Source organism: Ornithorhynchus anatinus, chromosome 7 (genome assembly GCF_004115215.2).
Source record: "Ornithorhynchus anatinus isolate Pmale09 chromosome 7, mOrnAna1.pri.v4, whole genome shotgun sequence".
Taxonomy (NCBI): Eukaryota; Metazoa; Chordata; class Mammalia; order Monotremata; family Ornithorhynchidae; genus Ornithorhynchus; species Ornithorhynchus anatinus.
In genome coordinates this window covers 65,519,312-65,539,236 of record NC_041734.1, presented here as the reverse complement: position 1 = coordinate 65,539,236, position 19,925 = coordinate 65,519,312, and the positions used below count along the sequence as shown (strand labels likewise).

The following is a 19,925-nucleotide window of genomic DNA, read 5'->3' as shown; positions in this document are numbered from 1 at the left end:
GAATGTTCAGTAAATACCTTTGATTGATGCAGAGGGATAGGGAGAATTTTTGGATGTGGGGCCAGAGGAGAAGAAAAGCTCCTGAGGGGAAAAATAGTCAAGACGGGCACGGGGAGTGGGGTAATTGGAAGAACAAGCCTGTGCTTGGAGATCTGTAGCATGAACTGACTTACTGGAGGGGAAATGATTTGGCTGCTGAGGGAGGAAATTGGTCTGAAAGGCTCATCTTGCGGGTGTGTCTGTCCGTCTCCCCCCGACAGGTTCCACGGGCTCAGCTCCCTGGGATGAGAAGGACAACGAATTGGATGATGAGGAGGATGAGGAGCTGGAGCAGTCCCAGCCCCACGTCCCCATTCAGGACACTTTCCCCTTTCTGAACATCAACGGTGAGTGGAGAAGGATTCAACGGGGATGGAGGATGAGAATGGCCCTGGGAAAGTATCCCTGGGGGTAGTAATATTAATAAGAACAATAATAATGATGGTATTTGTTAAGCACTTACTGTGTGCCGGGCCCTGTTCTAAGTGCTGCAGAAGGTACAAGATAATCGGGTTGGACACAGTTCCTGTCCCACAGAGGGCTCACAGTCTTAATCCCTATTTTACAGATGAAGGAACTGAGACCCAGAGAAGTGAGGTGATTTGCCCAAGGTCACACAGCAGAGAAGCAGTGGAGTTCGGATTAGAACCCATGACCTGACTCCTTAGCCCTCTCTCTCTCCACCAGGCCGTGCTGCTTCACCAGGTCCAGAACCCTGTGCAGGCTGCAGCCTCCATCTCACTGAGGAGAGGGGGACAATTTCTCTTTCTTTTAAGAGAAGCGGCATGGTGTAGTAATCAGAAGGTCATGGGTTCTAATCCCAGCTCTGCCACTTGTTTGCTGTGTGAACTTGGGGAAGTCACTTCATTTCTTTGTTACCTCAGTTATCTCATCTGTAAAATGGGGATTGAGACTGTGAGCCCCACATGGGACAGAGACTATATCCAACCCGATTTTCTTGTATCTACCCCACTGCTTAGAACAGTGCCTGCCACACAAGTATACGCTTAACAAATTCCACTATTATTCTCACTACTACTTGTGACTGGGTCTCAGGAATTTTTTTAGCTATTGTATATCCTGGACTCTTGATTATTTTATTAGTCCTAGTGTGTATTGGCCTCAACCTTGTGTTCTGAGACGATGAGAACAGGTTTACCCACTCTGTTGTATTTGCTTGAGCGCTTACCACAGTGCTCCGCACAGAGTAAGTGCTTAAGAAATATCATTGACTATTGGCTGGAAGGACATTCTGTGATCTCAAAGCCGTGGTGCTGCATTTCACATCCATTGCTCCTTTTCATTCATTCATTCATTCATTCGTATTTATTGAGCGCTTACTGTGTGCAGAGCACTGTACTAAGTGCTTGGAAAGTACAATTTGGCAACAGATAGAGACAATCTCTACCCAAAAACGGGCTCACAGTCTAGAAGGGGGAGACAGAAAACAAAACAAGTAGACAGGCATCCATACATCGAAATAGATAAATAGAATTACAGATATATACACGTCATTAATAAAATAAATAGAATAATAAATATGTACAAATATACACAAGTGCTGTGGGGTAGGGAAGGGGGTAGAGCAGAGGGAGGGAGTAGGGATGATGGGAAGGAGAGGAGGAGCAGAGGAAAGGGGGGCTCAGTCTTAAATGGAAAAAATAAGCCCATAGCAGAACCAAGAGTTAAAAATTAAAATGAAAAAAGATAAACCCTCCAAAGGAAGAGAGAAGGGGGAGGGGAATGAAACAGGTCTATCTGATTGGGTTTTGCCAGGCCCATGGCTGGGGCTGGGGTCAGAGCTGGGGGAGATTTTTTTCACTGTTTTTCAGGGTTTTTCGGGCGCTTGGCCGTTATGTCTGGCGCTGGGAGGCGAGGAGGGAGGGTGGCAGGCCGGGCTTTCCCTGCGATGACCACGGTGGGCCCGGAGACAGCTGGGGGTCTGCCCAAAGGCCAGTGGCACCTTGCTTGTCCCCCACACTCTCGCCTTCCTTGACTTCATGGGCCCAAACACCTCTTCAGTCTGTGTGCTGGCGATAGAGATGACTGAAATAAGTCTGGCCAAATGATTCTCTTTTTAGCTAGGTTCCGGTTAAGCAGGTTTTTCCCACGATTTTCCTCTTAGCCCTGAGCGGCACCGTCTTGTGGTCCTGTGGATTACATGGATACCCAAGGGCCCCTGGAAAGAAAATATGGCTAAACAAAGTGTCCTGCAGAGTTCGCATCTAACGTGGGGCCTTACCAGCTCTGAAAAGGCAACTAGACTTTTTTTTTGTACTTGTTAACCAGTTACTCTGGGCCAGACACTGGAGTAGATATAAGGTAATCAGGTTGGACACAGTTCCTGTCCCACATAACGCTCACAGTGTAGGAGGGAGTAGGATTTAATCCCCATTTTACAGATAAAGTACCTGAGGCACACGGAAGTAAAGCTCTCTATGCCTCATGGGTTCTCTGTACTCATGGCTTCTAATCCTGGCTCTGCCACTTGTCTGCTGTGTGACCTTGGGCAAGTCACTTCACTTCTCTCTGCCTTAGTTACCTCATATGTAAAATGGGAATTGAGACTATGAGCCCCGCAAGGAAGAGGGACTGTGCCCAACCTGATTACCTTGTATCTACCCCAGTGCTTAGTACAGTGCCTGGCACATAGTAAGTGCTTAACAAATACCATTTTTATTATTCCAGTGACATGGCCAAAGTCTCTCAGTAGACTAGTGGCAGAACTGGGATTAAAACCCAGGACCTCTGACTCCCAGGCCTGGAATCTTACCAGTAGGCAATACTGCTCTTAAAAGCAAGATAAATTGTCCTGTTTCCTACCCCCCCCCCCCCCCGCTTCCTTTTATATATATATTTTTTAATTCTCAGTAAGTGCAGTAACTAAGAAAAGTTCACCCCTCAGCATTATGAGTGATCTCTTGAACTGTGAATCTGAGGACCTATCCTTGTAGTCATCTCCCTGAGGGACCTCCCCAGTGCTCAATTTCTTAACTCTAATAAGGATGCATGAGCAGTGAGTTCTAGACTGTAAGCTTGTTGTGGGAGGGGCACATGCCTGCCAACTCTGTACTCTCCCAAGCAGTGCTCTGTGCACAGTGCTCAATTAATACCATCAGTTTCTTAGCCATGACTGACAAGTGGCCAAATTTTGGCTGGAGAGGTCTGGGGCTTCAGTACGGGGATGGTGCCTGTGAGGCCAGAAATCTGGTTGCCATGGCTATTTGCTTTCTTGCTGGGTCAAATGCAGCTGAAAGCTGATTGGAGTGTGTCCTGAACCAGAATTAAAGAGGTGATGCTCTTTAACCCGACTGTCCCTTCTAGCTCCCCTAAGAACTGGGCTCTGCTCTAGGTTGGCCTTGTGAATAGTACTCATTTTAACTCTTTGCAAAACCAGCTTTGGCTGCACAGTCAACTCCCCTCTCCTCTTGCCACCCCCATCACCTTCTCCTAATAATACTAATAAAAATAATTGTGGTATTAAGTGCCTCCTATGAATCAGGCACTGTCCTAGCCTTGGGGCAGATGTACGATAAGCAGATCAGATACAGTGCCTGCCCTACATGGGGCTCATAATAAGGGTTGGGAGCACAGGTGTTTAGTCCCTATTTTACAAATGAGGAAACTGAGGCCCAGAGATGATGATAAGGGTATTTAAGCGCTTACTATGTGCCTAGCACTGTTATAAGCGCTGGGGAGATACAAGGTAATCAGGTTGCCCCGTGTGGGATTCACAGTCTTAATTCCCATTTTACAGATGAGGGAACTGAGGCTCAGAGAAGCGAAGTGACTTGCCCAAAGTCTCACAGCTGACAGGTGGCAGAGTCGAGATTAGAACCCATGACCTCTGACTCCCAAACCCGTGTTTTTTCCACTAAGCCACGCTGCTTCTCCTAGAAATGTCAAGTGGCTTGTCCAAGGTTACATAGCAGTCAAGTGGCAGAGCCGGGGTTAGATCCAGGTTTCTTGACTCCCAGGCCCGTGCTGTTTCTACCAGATCCCACTCCTTCTCACGGTCTCTATTCCCATTCCGAGATTATCAGCATTTGCCTGCAGCAAACTCACTCTCCGTCTCTCCCTGTAACTTCCTCGACATTCCCGTGGAAATCCCTCACTGAGGGACGGGGACAGGTGGGTAGAAGGACACTCTTAAATTCCATAGGCCCCGGGCACGTGGGCTAGAGTTGATTTCCTGTCCGATGGCAAGGCCCGGTAGGTAGCCTGCTCGAGCACTGGGGCAGACATTTGCTCCTCGTGTCCCCTCACCTATCCCTCTGTTCCAGGTTCCCCCATGGGGCCTGCCAGCGTGGGGAACTGCAGCCCCGAAACCGTGTGGCCCAAAACCGAACCGTCGGAGATGGAGGTGCCCCCGGCTCCACTTCAGCACGACTTCTTCAGCTCCCCAGAGCTGTGGATCAGTTCTCTCCCAAGTAAGTTGTCTCCAGACCTCCCCGCTGGCCGTCCGCCCCGTTCCCCAGACTGCGGTTCCCTGACCTGCCCGGGTTCGGGCGGCCTCCTGTGGGGCCGTCTGGCTGGGAGCCCGAGCCGTGGCTCCTGGGTGGCTGAGGGATCAGTGGGGCTCTGTTCGCGCCCTCGGGAGCTCTCGGGGGTTGAGAGGCCTCGAGGGACGTCAGCCTGCCTCGGCCGGAGACGTCACTCTTCCGGTTGGCTGCGGCTCCGGGTTACTCACCGCCTTGGCAGGTCGGGAGGCCTGGGCTTGTCTGCCCTGCCTAGGGGCCCCGGGTGCGGATCCGCGTCTCGGAGGGAGACTTCGTGGTGGTAGAGCCGGAGAGACGCGGGTGGGGATGTGAGGGGGTCCAAAGGGAAATGTCCAGCCCAAACCAGAACAACGTATCTCTCCAGGGAACGTTCTTTCCTGCTCTTGGGAGAGGGGCAAACCTCCCGTACAAAGCTATTTCCCCCTCTAAGCTCGTTGTGGGCAGGGAACGTGTCTGTTTATTGTTATATTGCACTCTCCCAAGCGCTTAGTACAGTACTTTGCACACAATATGTGCTCAATAACTATGAACGAATAAATAAAAACTCTGGGTTTAAGGATGAGAGAAGGTCCCCCAAAACCGGGCCTTAGAGCCAGAAGAGGTCTGGCTGGAGACCCTGTAGACTATATATTTGTGAGCAGGGAATGTGTCTACCAACTTTCGTAATATTCTCTCAAGTGCTCAGTACAGGGCTCTGCGCGCAGTAAGCGTTCATTAAATGCTATTGATTGATTGACCCAGAAGGGTGCATTTTGGCGGTATGCTGTTCAGAACAGGTCTGACCATCTACAAGATGTGCTTCCGGTTTGTGGGAGGTTGGGTGTTTTGAGAGAGACTGTGAGCCCCATGTGAGACAAGGGCTGTGTCCAACCTGGTAAACCTCTATTGACCCCAGTGCTTAGAAGAGGGCTTGATGCATAGTAAGCACTCAACAGATAGAGAGAGGGAGGGAGGGAGGGGTTGACCAAGAAGATATTTTGCTTTGCCAGAGTGGATCTAGTAGTGTGAAAGATCTTTTTTGTAGTTCTTTGGCTGTGAAATGCTCAGAGATGCAGGGAGCTGGGCTTCCCAAGGTGAGTTCTTCAGGAGGTTCAGCCTCCCAGAATTCCTGGGTGCTTATGCAATAGAGCTTGGAATAATAATAATAATAATGATGGTATGTGTTAGGCACTTACTATGCTTCAAGCACTCTTCTAAACTCTGGGGTAGATGATAAATAATAACAATAATAATAATAAATAATGTTGGCATTTGTTAAGCGTTTACTATGTGCCGAGCACTGTTCTAAGCGCTGGGGTAGATACAGGGTAATCAGGTTGTCCCATATGAGGCTCACAGTCTTAATCCCCATTTTACAGATGAGGGAACTGAGGCCCAGAGAAGTGAAGTGACTTGCCCACAGTCACTGACAAGTGGCAGAGCCAGGATTCGAACCCATGGCCTCCGACTCCCAAGCCCGTGCTCTTTCCGCTGAGCCACGCTGCTTCTCATAAGCTCGCTTAGATGCAAGCTAATCAAGTTGGACACGGTCCAACTTCGGGCTCACAGTCTTAATCCCCATTTTACAGATGAAGTAAGCGGGGCACAGGGAAGTGAAATGATTTGCCCAAGGTCACACAGCAGACAAGAAGCAGAGCTGGGATTAGAACTCAGGTCCTTCTGACTCCCAGGCCCGTGCTGTAGCCACTAGGGCCAGGATGCTGGGAAATACCAAGGATCTGGAGATGAGGTTACATCTGTCTTATTCCCAACCCTCTTTTAAGCTCCTGTGAAATGTAGGCTGCCCTGTTCTGATCTCTCAGTCCTTCAACAAGAGGGAGAAACAGCACTGCCAATGAATAGCATGCATGATATCTGGGCCAGTGCTCACCCCACACTGATCATACCATCCTGTAGATTCATGGTCATGGTGTGAGATTCTCTCTGAGAAGGCATGAGCGAGTGTTTTGTACTATCTCACTGCCAGCAGTGAATCGAAAGTAGCTCTATTATAGTCCATACTGTGACATATCCGCGCAGGGCGAATGAAAGAAATCTACATGAGACTTAAAGTTGCCTTGCTTTTCTTACTAAGGATATCTTGGGGTGCATGGTGGAGACAGAAGGGAGGTATCGCTGACTTTGCTTCCAAGACCGCCCAGGGAAAGGGTCCAGCGGTCTGCCGCATGACCGACCGGCTGCATTCCCGTTTATTCCCCCTTTGCTCGCTTCCAGTGGCCCCCAGGTTCCAGACGGGGTGATGATCCGATGGATCCGAGAGCCATCTGTGCCTCCGGGCAGGAGGAGTCAATGGGCAGACTCCGGGGCTAGGGCACACTCCGCGGCCAGTCGTTTGGAAGTTGGGGGGGAAAGAACTTCAAGAGATCATGTGCTCCATCCCCCGCCTCCACCCAGATGAATGTTTAAGCCATCCAAAAGAAGTGGTATCTACTCCTTTCTTCAAGATCTCCCCAAAGACAGAGACTTCAAAATCTCTCTTGGTGTTTTATTTTAATGTTTTAGATCACCATACCGGGCGGGGAGGGGAGTTTTTCCTTATGTCCACCCAAAGCTTATCTTGTTTTCACCGTAGCCCATCCCCTGTTCTCTGGTTTGGTTGTTAGTGGACATAAAGATCAGCTGGCCAGCATCCCCTCTCCTCTCTTCCCCCCCCCCCGGACCCAAAATGCCCTTCTTGAGCTTTAAAACTCATCCCTCAGTCTTTTCTCCAGGCTGAATCAGCCCAATTCAATTTTGCCTCCTAGGACCTATTTTCCACCCCTTTGGTCATTTTTGTTGCTTTTCTCCAGAGTTATGTGTAAGGGGAATGGAGACCAGGTCTGTGAGGGAGGGAGCCAGGAACAGTGGATTTACATTGTATCTGGAGCTGTCAGAGCGAGAGATTTGGGCTGGAGTGTCTACACGTGACACTGGGGTTGGCATTAGTGTCTACATCTGACACTGGGTGACTGAGGTCTTTAATACTGGTCTGATTTAACATAAACCTTCTTGGAGGCAGGGAGAGAGACTAGGTGACCTCTGGCAGTCTGTCATTTGAATTATTATTATCATCATTTGTATTATTTCTGTACTTAAGTGCTTCTTATAATAATAATAATAATAATGTTGGTATTTGTTCAGGGCTTACTATGTGCCGAGCACTGTTCTAAGCGCTGGGATAGATACAGGGGAATCAGGTTGTCCCACGTGGGGCTCACAGTCTTAATCCCCATTTTACAGATGAGGTAACTGAGGCACCGAGAAGTTGTGACTTGCCCAAAGTCACACAGCTGACTAGTGGCCGATCCGGCATTCGAACCCGTGACCTCTGACTCCAAAGCCCGTGCTCTTTCCACTGAGCCACGCTGCTTCTCTTGTGTCAAGCACTGTTCTGAGCACTGGGATAGATACAAGTCAGTCAGGTCAGACACCGTCCCTGTCCCACACAGCACCCACGATCTAAGTAGAAGGGAGAACTGGTATCGAATCCCCGTTTTCCATTTGAGGAAACTGAGGCACAGAGAAGTGAAGCGACTTGCCCAAAGTCATCCCTCGGGATTAGAACCCAGCTCCTCTGACTCCCAGACCTGGCTCTTTCCAACGGTCGGCAATCGTCCCCCTCATCTCTTCAGAGAGGGGTGGAGAAATCAGACCCGAACCATTGTCCTTATTCCCCCCACAGTGACCGATCTGGAAATCAAGTTTGAGTACCGAGGGAAGGAGATGGGGCCGACCCAGACAGTGAGCAACCCCCAGGGCTGTCGGCTCTTCTACGGCGATCTGGGGCCAATGCCGGATCAGGAGGAGCTCTTCGGACCTGTCAGCTTGGAGCAGGTGAAATTCCCGGGCCCGGAGCAGATCACCAACGAGAAGCAGAAGCTGTTCACCAGCAGGCTGCTGGACGTCATGGACCGCGGGTTGATCCTGGAGGTCAGCGGCCATGCCATCTACGCCATCAGACTGTGCCAGTGCAAGGTGTACTGGTCGGGACCGTGTGCCCCCTCGCCGGCGACCCCCAACCTCATCGAGAGGCAGAAGAAGGTGAAGCTCTTCTGCCTGGAGACATTCCTCAGTGGTGAGTCCCACCCGGGTTCTTGCTCTAGTGCTCAGGAGCACCTTTGTGGCTCAGTTGCTTAAGAAAAGTGGTCACTGTGGTGGTATTTGTTAAGCCCTTACTATGTCCCAAGCACCGTTTTAAGCACTGGGATAGATAAAAGGTAATCGGATTGGATACAGTCCCTGTCCCACCTGGGGTTCACAGACTTAATCCCCATTTTACAGATGAGATAACTGAGACACAGAGAAGTGAAGTGACTCGCCCAAGTTTACACAGGCCCGTGGCAGAGCCGGGTTTAGAACCCACGTCTTCAGACTCCCAGGCCTGTGCTGCTTCCTTTCAAGAAGCAGCGTGGCTTAGTGGAAAGAGCCCGGGTTTAGGAGTCAGAGGTCGTGGGTTCTAATCCCAGCTCCGCCACTTGTCTGCTGTGTGACCTTGGGCAAGTCACTTCACTTCTCTGGGCCTCAGTTACCTCATCTGTAAAAATGGGGATTAAAAAATGTGAGCCCCACGTGGGTCAATCTGATGACCCTCTATCTACCCCAGCGCTTAGAACAGTGTTCTGCACATAGTAAGCGCTTAACAAATACCATAAGTACTATTATTATTAGGCCACGCTGCTTCTTGGGGTAGATCGAATGGGGCTTTGGAGGACTCATCCCTGGGAGGGGGCTTGGGGGAGATGGTGGCCTAGGGAGAAGCTGGAGAAGAAAGATGAGAACTGCGAAAGGTGGAGGAACTTTTTCTAATTTAGGTGAGCGCCAAGAGTACAGATTAGACCATGCTTGGGCAGAACTGAGCCAGAAAAACCACAGGGCAGGGGTCGGAGTCCTGGAGGCTTGACGCTTCTAAGTTGAAGGAATGCCACGAGTGCCGGGAGGCAGGATCACTGGGTTCTGGTCCTCACCCTGCCAGTCCTGGGCTTGGGGCAAGTGCTGCCTTCCTGCCCCCTTCTCAGTGTCCCACGGCTCAGAAGGGGGTGACCCTCCCTCCTCAGCATGAAGTCTGATTGGGGTCCTTTATTGGAGGTCTTGGCAGGAGTCATTTTAAAATCGGTTTCAGTAACGCAACTCAAAAAGTGACCTGACCGAGGACTGGGCAGGGCACCCCTGGAGCTGTCATCTCATTCAGCCAGAGGGGTTGAAGAAGGGTTTCTCAGAGCCCTGCAATAAAACTTACACTTGCTTTATTCAGCCTTTGCAAGTAGAAGCCAAAAATGGCCCACCTTCCCCGCGGTGCTAACTCGGGGGCTACAGTGAGTGAAGCCTTCGGCCAACCAGAAGAAATTGCCACCGTTCCTTGAGGAGCAGGAGAGTGTGGGTGTTTCCAAGACCGATTCGAAGAGTTCGATGCTAATGATGGGCTTGGGTGTGACTACCTGGCCTAACTCCCAAGCCAACTTTCTAACTCGATTCTCACTCTCGATTCTCCTGCCTGCGTTCCCTCGCTCAAACTGTTGTTCCAGCTTGAAACTCCTCCCTTCCCACGTCATTCAATTAGCTGGTCCATCATATTTATTGAGTGCTTACTGGGTGCAGAACACTGTTTTAAGCGCTTGGGAGAGTACAGTACAACAATAAAGACACATTCCCTGACCTTAATGAGTTTACAGTGTAGAGGGGGAGACACACCACAACTCTTCCCACATTCAAATCCCATTTCCTTCAACAAGCTTCCCATGAATAATTTCCCAGCTTCTTGAACCTTATCATCCTTTCAGCCTACAAACTGTGTCACTTATGGTCTACCTTTCTTAGCACTCATGTATATATGTCCACTCGATTTTGACCACTGTAATGGTAAATCTTTTTATGTTTGCTTCCCCGACTAGAGGGTAAGATCCCTGTGGGCAGGGATCGCTTCATTATTCTGTACTTCATAAGCACCAATTGGGTGCTCAGTAAAAGCTCTTGTTGGTATTGTTACCCTCAACTGAGTGGAATGGAGCTCTAAGCTACAGACTGTAATCTCACTGTGGGCAGGGAATGTGTCTACCAACTCTCTTGGGTTGTACTCTTTTAAGTGCTTAGAACAGTGCCGTATAGCCAGTAAACTCTCAAAAAATACTGTTGATTAATTGAGCAGTAAAGGGGGCTCCCCCTCCCTGGACATTGTGGGAATTTTACATGCTATGGGGCATAAGGTTCACAACCAAGCACTAAATTCTTTCCAACGCTTGTTCTCTCTCTCCACTCCTCTCTCTAGAGCTCATTGCTCACCAGAAAGGGCAGATAGAAAAGCAGCCACCCTTTGAGATATATTTCTGCTTTGGAGAAGAATGGCCTGATGGGAAGCCAAGGGAGAGAAAACTGATTGTGGTACAGGTAAGGCGACATCGTGGTTTTGCCGTCCCCCGGGACCCTTCCTATGCTTCTGCTCCTTTCCCTTCCTAAGTGTCAAGGCTACTTCCCCAGGCCCAAGTGGAGAGGGAGCTAAATAGCGTGCTCTGGGAATATGGGCTGGTTTTCCCCCATCTAGAGGTGTTGTCCACACCGACGGGTAAATGACTCAGTCTGGCTGAGAAGGTAGGAGACATGAATTTCAGTAGGTCCTCAAACATGTGATTGGGCTAGTGCAGCCTGAGGCGCCGGGTCACCCACACAGGCTCATTAAGACTGAGCTCGGCTGAGCTCATCCAGGGTGGCCCTTTGACCTTTCACCTCCTCCTGCAGTGGTTGAGAGGACAGGAAGATGCTGTAAAGGATCCCACCTCAGTATCATTTCCAGCAAGCAGTATGTAGGCTGGACTCTGAACTATAATAATAGGAATAATTGTGGTATTCAAATGCTTACTATGTGACGGGCACTTTTCATTCATTCATTCAGTAGTATTTATTGAGCTTACTATGTGCAGAGCACTGTACTAAGCGCTTGGAATGTACGATTCGGCAACAGATAGAGACAATCCTATCTGCTGCCCAATTGTACATTCCCAGCGCTTAGTACAGTGCTCTGCAATCCCTGCCCGTTGACGGATTGACAGTCTAATCGGGGTATTAACTTGTAGTGAGCACTCGGGTGGATACAAGCAAATCAGATTGGGCACAGTCCCTGTCCCACATGGGGTTCCCAGTCTCAATCCCCATTTTACAGTCGAGGTAACTGAGGCACAGAGAAATGAAGTGACTTGCCTGAGGTCCCACAGCAGATAAATTTCTGCCTTTAAGAAGAATAGAGTGCTCTGGCTATCTATCATCTGGGCCCACCTGTTTTCAAGTGTGTTGGTCAGGGAACTGGTTCTAACTTCGCTGTTAGACCGATTAATCTTGTGGTGGGTATTGTGGAGATCTCAGTTGTCTTGGACAAGTGAAGGTCTTCCTTTATTCTTAAAGATCTCCAGGAAGGTAAGTCCACTAATATAATAATGAGCGTGGTATTTAAGTGCTTACTTTGTGCCAAGCGTTGTACTAGTTGCTGGGGTAGATATGCTGCTATGAGATCGAACACAGACCTTGTCCCAGATGGGACTCAGGATCTAAGTAGGAGGGGGTACAGCTGTTGAATTCCCATTTTACAGATGAGGAAACCGAGGCACAGAAAAGTTAAGTGACTTGCCCAAGGTCACCCAACAGGCAAATGGCAGACCCAGGATTAGAACCCAGCTATCCTGACTTCCGGGCCCATGCTCTTTCCACTAGGCCATGCTGCTAATGGAAACTTTCTTTCTGTCAATTTTACTAAACTGCAAATAATTTGTTCTGGATAAGCTTCAAACTCATATGTATAAGTGTGTCCACTTTCCTATTCTCCCTCTGCACTTTCTGTCCCTTACTAGAATTTTCTCGCTTAAAGGACACTTACCCTAACATCTCCCACTTTTCATAGGAAGCAGAAATAAGTGTATTCAGTATTCTAAGATGAACAAGTAACTTAAACTTTAGTCTTCATTTTTCAGGTTTTCTCTTTTGAGTGAATCCAAAAATATCTTGTTCTTTCCCCATCCTTGTTTTTGTCATATCTCATGATCCCACCAATGCTCTGTTATTGGATACATTGTACTTCCTCACCTTCCTTGAATCCAGGTTTTCCCAAATCTTGTTGTCCATGTTTCCATTGTATACTTTTATCAGCTGGTGGTAATTTTAATTTTTTTCCTATTTTTCCTGTAGCTCATAAACACCCTTATCCTTCTGATACCTCCCTCTTAACCTAACTTTTTTCATGGTTGCTTAATTTAGGCCTGTCATTTATTTTCATTTTCCTGTCCTTCAATCTCTATCCAATAGCTTCTCCCTCCCTGGTTTCATTTTCCATACTCCTTAGACTTCTTCTTCTGACCTTTTCCCTGAAGTATAGTTTGACTAGCGACCTTTCCTTTTGCCAAATGATTGGCATGGAAGTTGAATAATGCTGTAAAAGGGGGATTCAGAACACTTTCCTGAATTTTTTTGGGTTTGCATATAAAATGATTTGATTCATTTGAGGGTAGACCGAATTAGATGTGGCATGGAAAAAATCACATTCCAAAGAAAATTTATTCAATTCTATGCCACCAAATTGTGTCCCACTCGTCTCAAACATTCCAAATCTAGCAAAAATAGATTTAATTTGATGGTACAGTGCTATTCAGGACCTCGATTTCTGGAAAGTTTGGATAGTAATTGACAACTAAATCCCAAGGTTTCCTATTGCTTCACTTTGACTGTTATCTCAGTGTTTCTTGATCAACCATGTAACATTGGTCGTCTTTTATTTATTATTTTTGACATAGTTCATAATTTCATAATTATTTTTTTTTGCTTCACCACAAAATACATATTGTTTTTCAACTAATGTTCTCCATGCCCAGATAAATCCACATATGTTTGCAAATCATGTTCTTGTTATTCTATGATTAGACACTACTTTCTGGTATGATGAAAAATGTCACAACTAATAGTTTAAATCATGATTAAATCCCAATAGTTACCAATTTTTACCAATAAGGTAACAATTTCACATCCCAGGTGATTTTTTCATTCACCACTTTCCCTCCCCTGTAGTCGCTGAAAAACTTTCCATTTTTTCTACTCTCCCAATTTGATTTTTGATCCATTGACTTATATGATAGCCAGTTTAGATCTAAGAATACATAGCTTGTGTTTTATGTTAGTAGATCATATCCATGATCTCATTTCATTTCTTATATAACTTGAGTTTGAAAAGTGGTCCCTTTGTGATAGTCACAAATTTTTCTTAGTGATTTTTTTTGTGGTTTATGAAGTTTCTTCAAGGAATGATCTTCCATTAAAAAAGACTTTTTTTTTTTTTTTGCAAGTGCTAAACCCTCGTTCTAGTTGACCGTCTTATTTATTTGTCACTGTTATAGAACTAGCTGTGATGTGACTAGTTTGTACTGTGATCAATATTTCTTCATCTATATTCTTCCTAACTTTTCTTTTAAAGCATCTCCTGAGACTCTGGATTCTCTATTTAATCAAAATACCTTAATGTTTGCTCTCTCAATCCATAATTCCAACCTGTCAGCCTCTTGACTATATTCCTCCTTCCGGTGAACACTTTTCTTAAAACTTTAAATGTCTCATTTTTTATGTACTTGAATGTACTTTCCAATTAAGACTGCCTTCAATGCCTTCTGTAACCTTATCTCGTCTTTTCAAAGTCACGATTGTAATCTCTGTAATGTGAAGTGACCTATTTCTAGACCATTTGCGGACACATTTTTTCCTTATGAATTTTCCTCTGATCTAAATTTACATATACTTCTGTTTCATGTCTGTTTTGCATTTTTCAATCCATGTCTGTGACCCTATGTTTAATACTCATTATGATGATAATTTTGGCATTTGTTTAGCACTTAATATATGCCAGGCACTCTATTAAGCATTGGGTTAGATACAAGCAACTGGGGTTGGACACAGTCCCTGTCCCAGATAGGGCTCATAGTCTCAATCCCCATTTTACAGATGAGATAACTGAAGCACAGAGAAGTGAAGTGAATTGCCCAAGGCCACACACCGGACAGGTGACGGAGCTGGGATTAGAATCCATGACCTTCTGACTCCCAGCCCTTTGCTTTATCCACTAAATAGTGCTGCTTCCCCATGCTGCTTTAGGGATGCAACCCAAATTAGTTGGTCATTTGTTCATTCGATCGTATTTATTGAGTGCCTACTGTGTGCAGAGCACTATACTAAAGACTTGGAAAGTACAATACAGCAGTTTAAGAGGGACAATCCCTGCCCTCACCAGGCTTACAGTCTAGAGGGTGGGGAGACAGACATCAATACAAGAAAATAGGCATCAATATAAATAAATCAGTAGGTAGTATCTAGTATTGTACTTTGGAACACAGTACCTGTCATGCTTTATAAAACATTACCAACCAAGTGGCATACAGATTGCACCCACTGGTTTGCTAGATTCTTCCTGTAATAATAATGGCCCATGTTAAGTGCTTACTCTGTGCCAAGCACTGTTCTAAGTACTGGGGTCAATACAAGTTAATCAGGTTGGACACAGTCTTTGTCCCACATGCTGCTCACAGTCTTAATCCTCATTTTACAGATGAGGTTACAGAGGCACAGTGAAGTGAAGTGACTTGCCCAAGGTCACACAGCAGACAAGTGGCAGAACCAGGATTAGAACCCATGACCTTCTGACTCCCAGGACCGTGCTCTATCCGCTAAACCTCACTCTTAGCCCCTGGAAATGTGCCCAGAGTGGAAAAGGACTTGTCCTCTGGCATTTCACCAAGACTTCTTTCCCTTCTAAGAATGAAAAAATGCCCTCACACTTATAATACATGAAGCAGCATGGATTAGTGGATAGAGCATGGGCCTGGGAGTCAGAAGGACCTGGGTTCTAATCCCAGCTCTGCCGCTTGTCTCCTGTGTGACCTTGGGCAAGTCACCTAACTTCTCTGTGCCTCAGTTCCCTCATCTGGAAATAGGGGATTAAGACTATGAGCCCTATGTGGAACAGGGACTGTGTCCAACCTAATTACTTAACAGCTCTGTGCCTCGGTTATCTCATCTGTAAAATGGGGAATAAGACTGTGAGTCCCACGTGGGACAGCCTGATTACCTTGTATCTACCCCAGTGCTTGGCACATAGTAATTGCTTAACAAATATAATAATTATTAGTACTTCGTATCTACCCCAGCATTTAGTACAGTGCCTGGCACATAGTAAGCACCTAACAGATACCACGATTATCATCATTGTTATTATTATTATTATAATATAAAGGAAGTGAAAGATTTCTTTGGATTGCTACGTGCTTTGGTTTGGGGGTGGCTCCCAGGCAGGTGTAAGAACTAGAACCAGGGGGAGTAGAAAGGAGGAAAGAGCCCGGAGGGCTGGAGGAAGAAGAGTAACAGAGGTGGCTTTGGGCTGAGGGACTGGCTTTGGAGGGAACCGGCACAAAATCAAGGACTTTTAAGTTCACTGTGGGCTGGGAATGTGTCTGTTATTTTGTTGCACTGTACTCTCTAAGGACAGTAAGGGCTCAATAAATGCGATTGATTTCTGTAAGGACAGGGGAATAGGGACATGGACGTTCAGGACGTCTCTGCTAGTTTTAATAGACTTGGCCCCCAAATAACTGATTGTGAGCTTTTTTCTCTACTGTCGCTGAGGAATGTATCGCTTCTCTAGATCGGTTTACTTTCTCTGTTATTACTTGCATCCAGCATGTAAAACAGTGCTTGGCCCAGAGTAAGCACTGAACAAATACCGTAATCATTGTTATTATATGATCATTATTGTTATGGTACATGTTAAAGCACTAACTCTGGGCCAAGCACTGTTCTAAGCGCTGGGGTAGATACAAGTTGATGAGGTCTGACACAGTCCATGTCCCGCGTGGGGCTCACAGTCCAAGTAGGCAGGAGTAGAATTTACTCCCCGTTCTACAGATAAGATAACTGAGGCACAGAGAAATGACTTGCCCATGGTCACACATCAGACACCTAGCAGAGCTGGTATGAGAACCCAGGTCCTTGCTTTTTCCAATAGGCCAAGCTGCTTCAATGTGTATTAAGGTCCACTTTTAATTATTCCCTTAAAATGAACGGTCCTGGAATGTAATCTTTCTCAGCTTAATTCTATAAGCTTGCCATGGTTCAAATTAGTCACAGTGGTATTAATTGAGTGCTTACTATGTGCAGAGCCACTGTACTAAGTGCTTGGGAGAACGCAGTACAACAGAGTTAGCAGGCACATTCCCTGCCCGTGATATGCTAACAGTTTAGAGGGGGAGACAGACATCAAATCTCACTAGATATCCATCTTTTTAGCATTTTTTCCTCCCTCCTGTTGTAAGAGAGCAATTTTTTTCATCAATCCAAGTGCCCTACTCTTCAATACCAAATGGGTCAATTCTTATGTTTAAATAGAATAATTTCCTGTTTATGGTGTGAGAGTTACCTTCAAACACACATAATTCTGGTTTAAATTTTAACCTGCTAGGCAGCTGTTGCAGCATAATTACTGAGTGCCATTATCTAGCCCAAACGCCTCTGTAGTCTGTCAATTCTCTACTATTTCCATTTGATTTTATATTTTCTATCATGTCTGAATTTATAAATCTGCAATTGTCATTTCTCTTGTCCTCTGCAGATTCTTTGAATGCAGCTGTCATATGTTATTGATGGTATATGCTGCTATTTCGGGGGGCGTTCTGTGCTCCTTACCTTATAACGTGCCAAGTGAAATCCTTTCTTTGCAGCACTACCAGATTTTTCCAAAGCAAGGCTTCCCTCTTTGAATTCAGTGTCTTTCCACACCTGTGCCATGTTTTATTGGATCCACTTGATCACACCCTCATACATTTATCAGTCGATCGATGGCATTTATTGAGCATTTACTATGTGCAGAGCACTGTACTAAGCGTTTGGGAGAGTACAACAGCATTAGCAGACATATTCCCTCCCCACCAAAAGCTTACAGTCTAGCGGGGGAGGCAGACATTAATATAAATAAGAAATCTAAAATATATAATTGAAAGATGTGTGCATAAGTGCTGTGGGTTGGGGGGAATATCAAATGTCCAAAATGTTACAGATCCAAATGCATAGATGACGTGGAAGGGAGAGGAGCCGGGGGAAAGAATGCTTAATCGTGGAAGGCTTCTTGGAAGAGATGTGACCTTAATAATGCTTTGAAGGTTAGGGAGGGTGATGGTCTGGTGTATACGGAGGGGAAGAAGTTTCTGGCTAACGGGAGGATTACCTGTTACCTGTGTCTTGTTTAAACTGTCAGCTCACTGTGGGCAGGGAATGTGGCTACCAATTCTGTTGTATTGTCCTCCCCCAAGCATTTAGTAGAGTGCTCAGCACAAGGTAAACACTCAATAGATACCATTGATGGATTGACATGTAATGTATTATCTTCAGGACTTGAGCATGCTTTAGTGGTTTTGTTTAAATCTGGTCTCTCTCCTCTCCAGTCCATCCTGCCTGGGTCATTATTCTGTAATTTTGATCTGCTCATGTCTCCCGACTTCATAAAAACCTCTAGGAGTTGCCCATTCCTCTCTACATGAAGCAGAAATTCTGTGAAGGTGGAATCGACAAGATTTAGCGATGGATTGAATATGTGGGTTGAATGGGAGAGAAGAGTCAAGGATAACGCCACGGTTATGGGCTTGTGAGACAGGAAGGATGGTGGTGCCGTCTACAGTGATGGGAAAGTTAGGGGGAGGACAGGATTTGGATCCCACCTACTTAGAATGTGAGCCTCATCACACAGGAAGGGCAAGGACTGTGTCTGGCTTGATTAACTTGTATATGTCCCAGGGTTTAGAACAGTGTTGGACATATAGTAAGTGCTTAATGAATACCATAAAGAGGGAGTTTCAGGCCATAGGGAGGGCTTGGGCAAACCTTGTCTTCTTCTTTAGAAGAGGATAGCTTTAAGAAAGATATTGAGAAGCAGCGCGACTTAGTGGGAAGAGCATGGGCTTTAGAGTCAGAGGATGTGGGTTCTAATCCCGGCCCTGCCACTTTTCTGCTGTGTGACCTTGGGCAAGCCACTTAACTTCTCTGTGCCTCAGTGACCTCATCTGTAAAATGGGGATTAAGACTGTGAGCTCCATGTGGGATAACCCGATTACCTTATATCTACCCCAGTGTTTAGAACAGTGCCAGGCACATAGTAAGTGGTCAACAAATACCATTATTATTATTATAGATTGCAATTGAGAGGAAAATTCTGGAGTCCTCTCCTCCCCCTCTCTTTCTTTTCTCCATGTTTTTTTCCTTGTGATTATTCCAAGCGTCCCCTGCTGCAGCCTCTAAAGTTGACTCATCCTATGTTCTCCACAGGTCATCCCGGTGGTCGCCCGGATGATTTATGAGATGTTTTCCGGAGACTTCACCCGCTCCTTCGACAGCGGCAGCGTCCGCCTGCAGATCTCCACCCCCGACATCAAAGACAACATCGTCGCCCACCTGAAGCAGTTGTTCCGCCTCCTCCAGACCCAGGAGAGCTGGCCTCCCATGCACCCTCCTCCCAGCATGCACCTGACCCCAGCCCTGCCTGCCCAGTGACCGAGACTGTCGCTCTGCTTTTTAAATATTGTACATACAAATATTTGTATTATATTCAGATTTTGTTGTCTGGCTCGCTCTGACGACCCCCCCTTCCTGCTCTAAAACGATGTTAATAGTTTGCTTTCCAACTTTTTTTTTAATGATTTTAATTTATACAAAAGATCATACTTTTCTAACTTTCTTGTTTTTCACTTTTGGAAAAAAAGAAGACCGGCGATAGGTGTATGTCTAAAAAGCTCAAACCCCATGTTAAAATTAAAAAAAAAATAAAATAAAATAAACATTCCAGAACAGGATCCTTTCCACCTTCCTTGTATTGGCCGGGGACTCCCAAACATGCCTGTCTTGCATTTATTAAAGTTGCCTACAGCATTGATTGTCCAGAGTCAGCTTTGTTGGACCTGTTCTGCTGGTAAGCCAGCTGATCTGGTAGCTGCTGGCAGAGCAGGGGAGAAGAGGGCTGGGACGTGAGGAATGTGGCCCGGTATCTAAATAGGAGTTGGTGTTGAAGTCTGAAAATGTCCCCGCAAGAAGAGCGAACTGGGCCTTCAGAGGGCAGCAGGAGGGGGCTCAGATGCCTGAGGGAGAGCGGGTGCGGAGGCGTTTACCTCATCATTCCTGTCATACCTGTACGGTGGGGCTCAGACCGGAGTCTGGGAGCCCGGTGCCCTGCCCTGTGAGGAAGGGGCCGGGTTTTCCCAAGTGGAATCCTAAGTGGGAGCACACCCCTCAGCTCTTTCATCTGAGAACCAGCAGAGGGTGTGATGTGAATGAATAATTGTCCCAGGAATAGCGATGGAATTTATTAAACTCTCCCAGCTCACTGAGGAGGAGGAGGAGGAGGATGCAAGCTAA

General features: G+C 46.5%; 1 protein-coding gene across 1 annotated transcript in view; it reads left to right on the top strand.

Moving 5' to 3' along the window:
- The window catches only part of IRF6 (interferon regulatory factor 6), a 37,590-nt gene extending 18,148 nt beyond the window's left edge, over window positions 1-19,442 (top strand). The window contains exons 5-9 of the mRNA XM_029069960.2: window positions 261-386; window positions 4,323-4,469; window positions 8,200-8,592; window positions 10,780-10,898; window positions 18,843-19,442. Coding sequence (XP_028925793.1) covers window positions 261-386; window positions 4,323-4,469; window positions 8,200-8,592; window positions 10,780-10,898; window positions 18,843-19,067 — 1,010 coding nt within the window. The 3' untranslated portion in view covers window positions 19,068-19,442. The remainder of the gene's footprint in view (window positions 1-260; window positions 387-4,322; window positions 4,470-8,199; window positions 8,593-10,779; window positions 10,899-18,842) is intronic.
- Window positions 19,443-19,925: the final 483 nt, after the last annotated feature.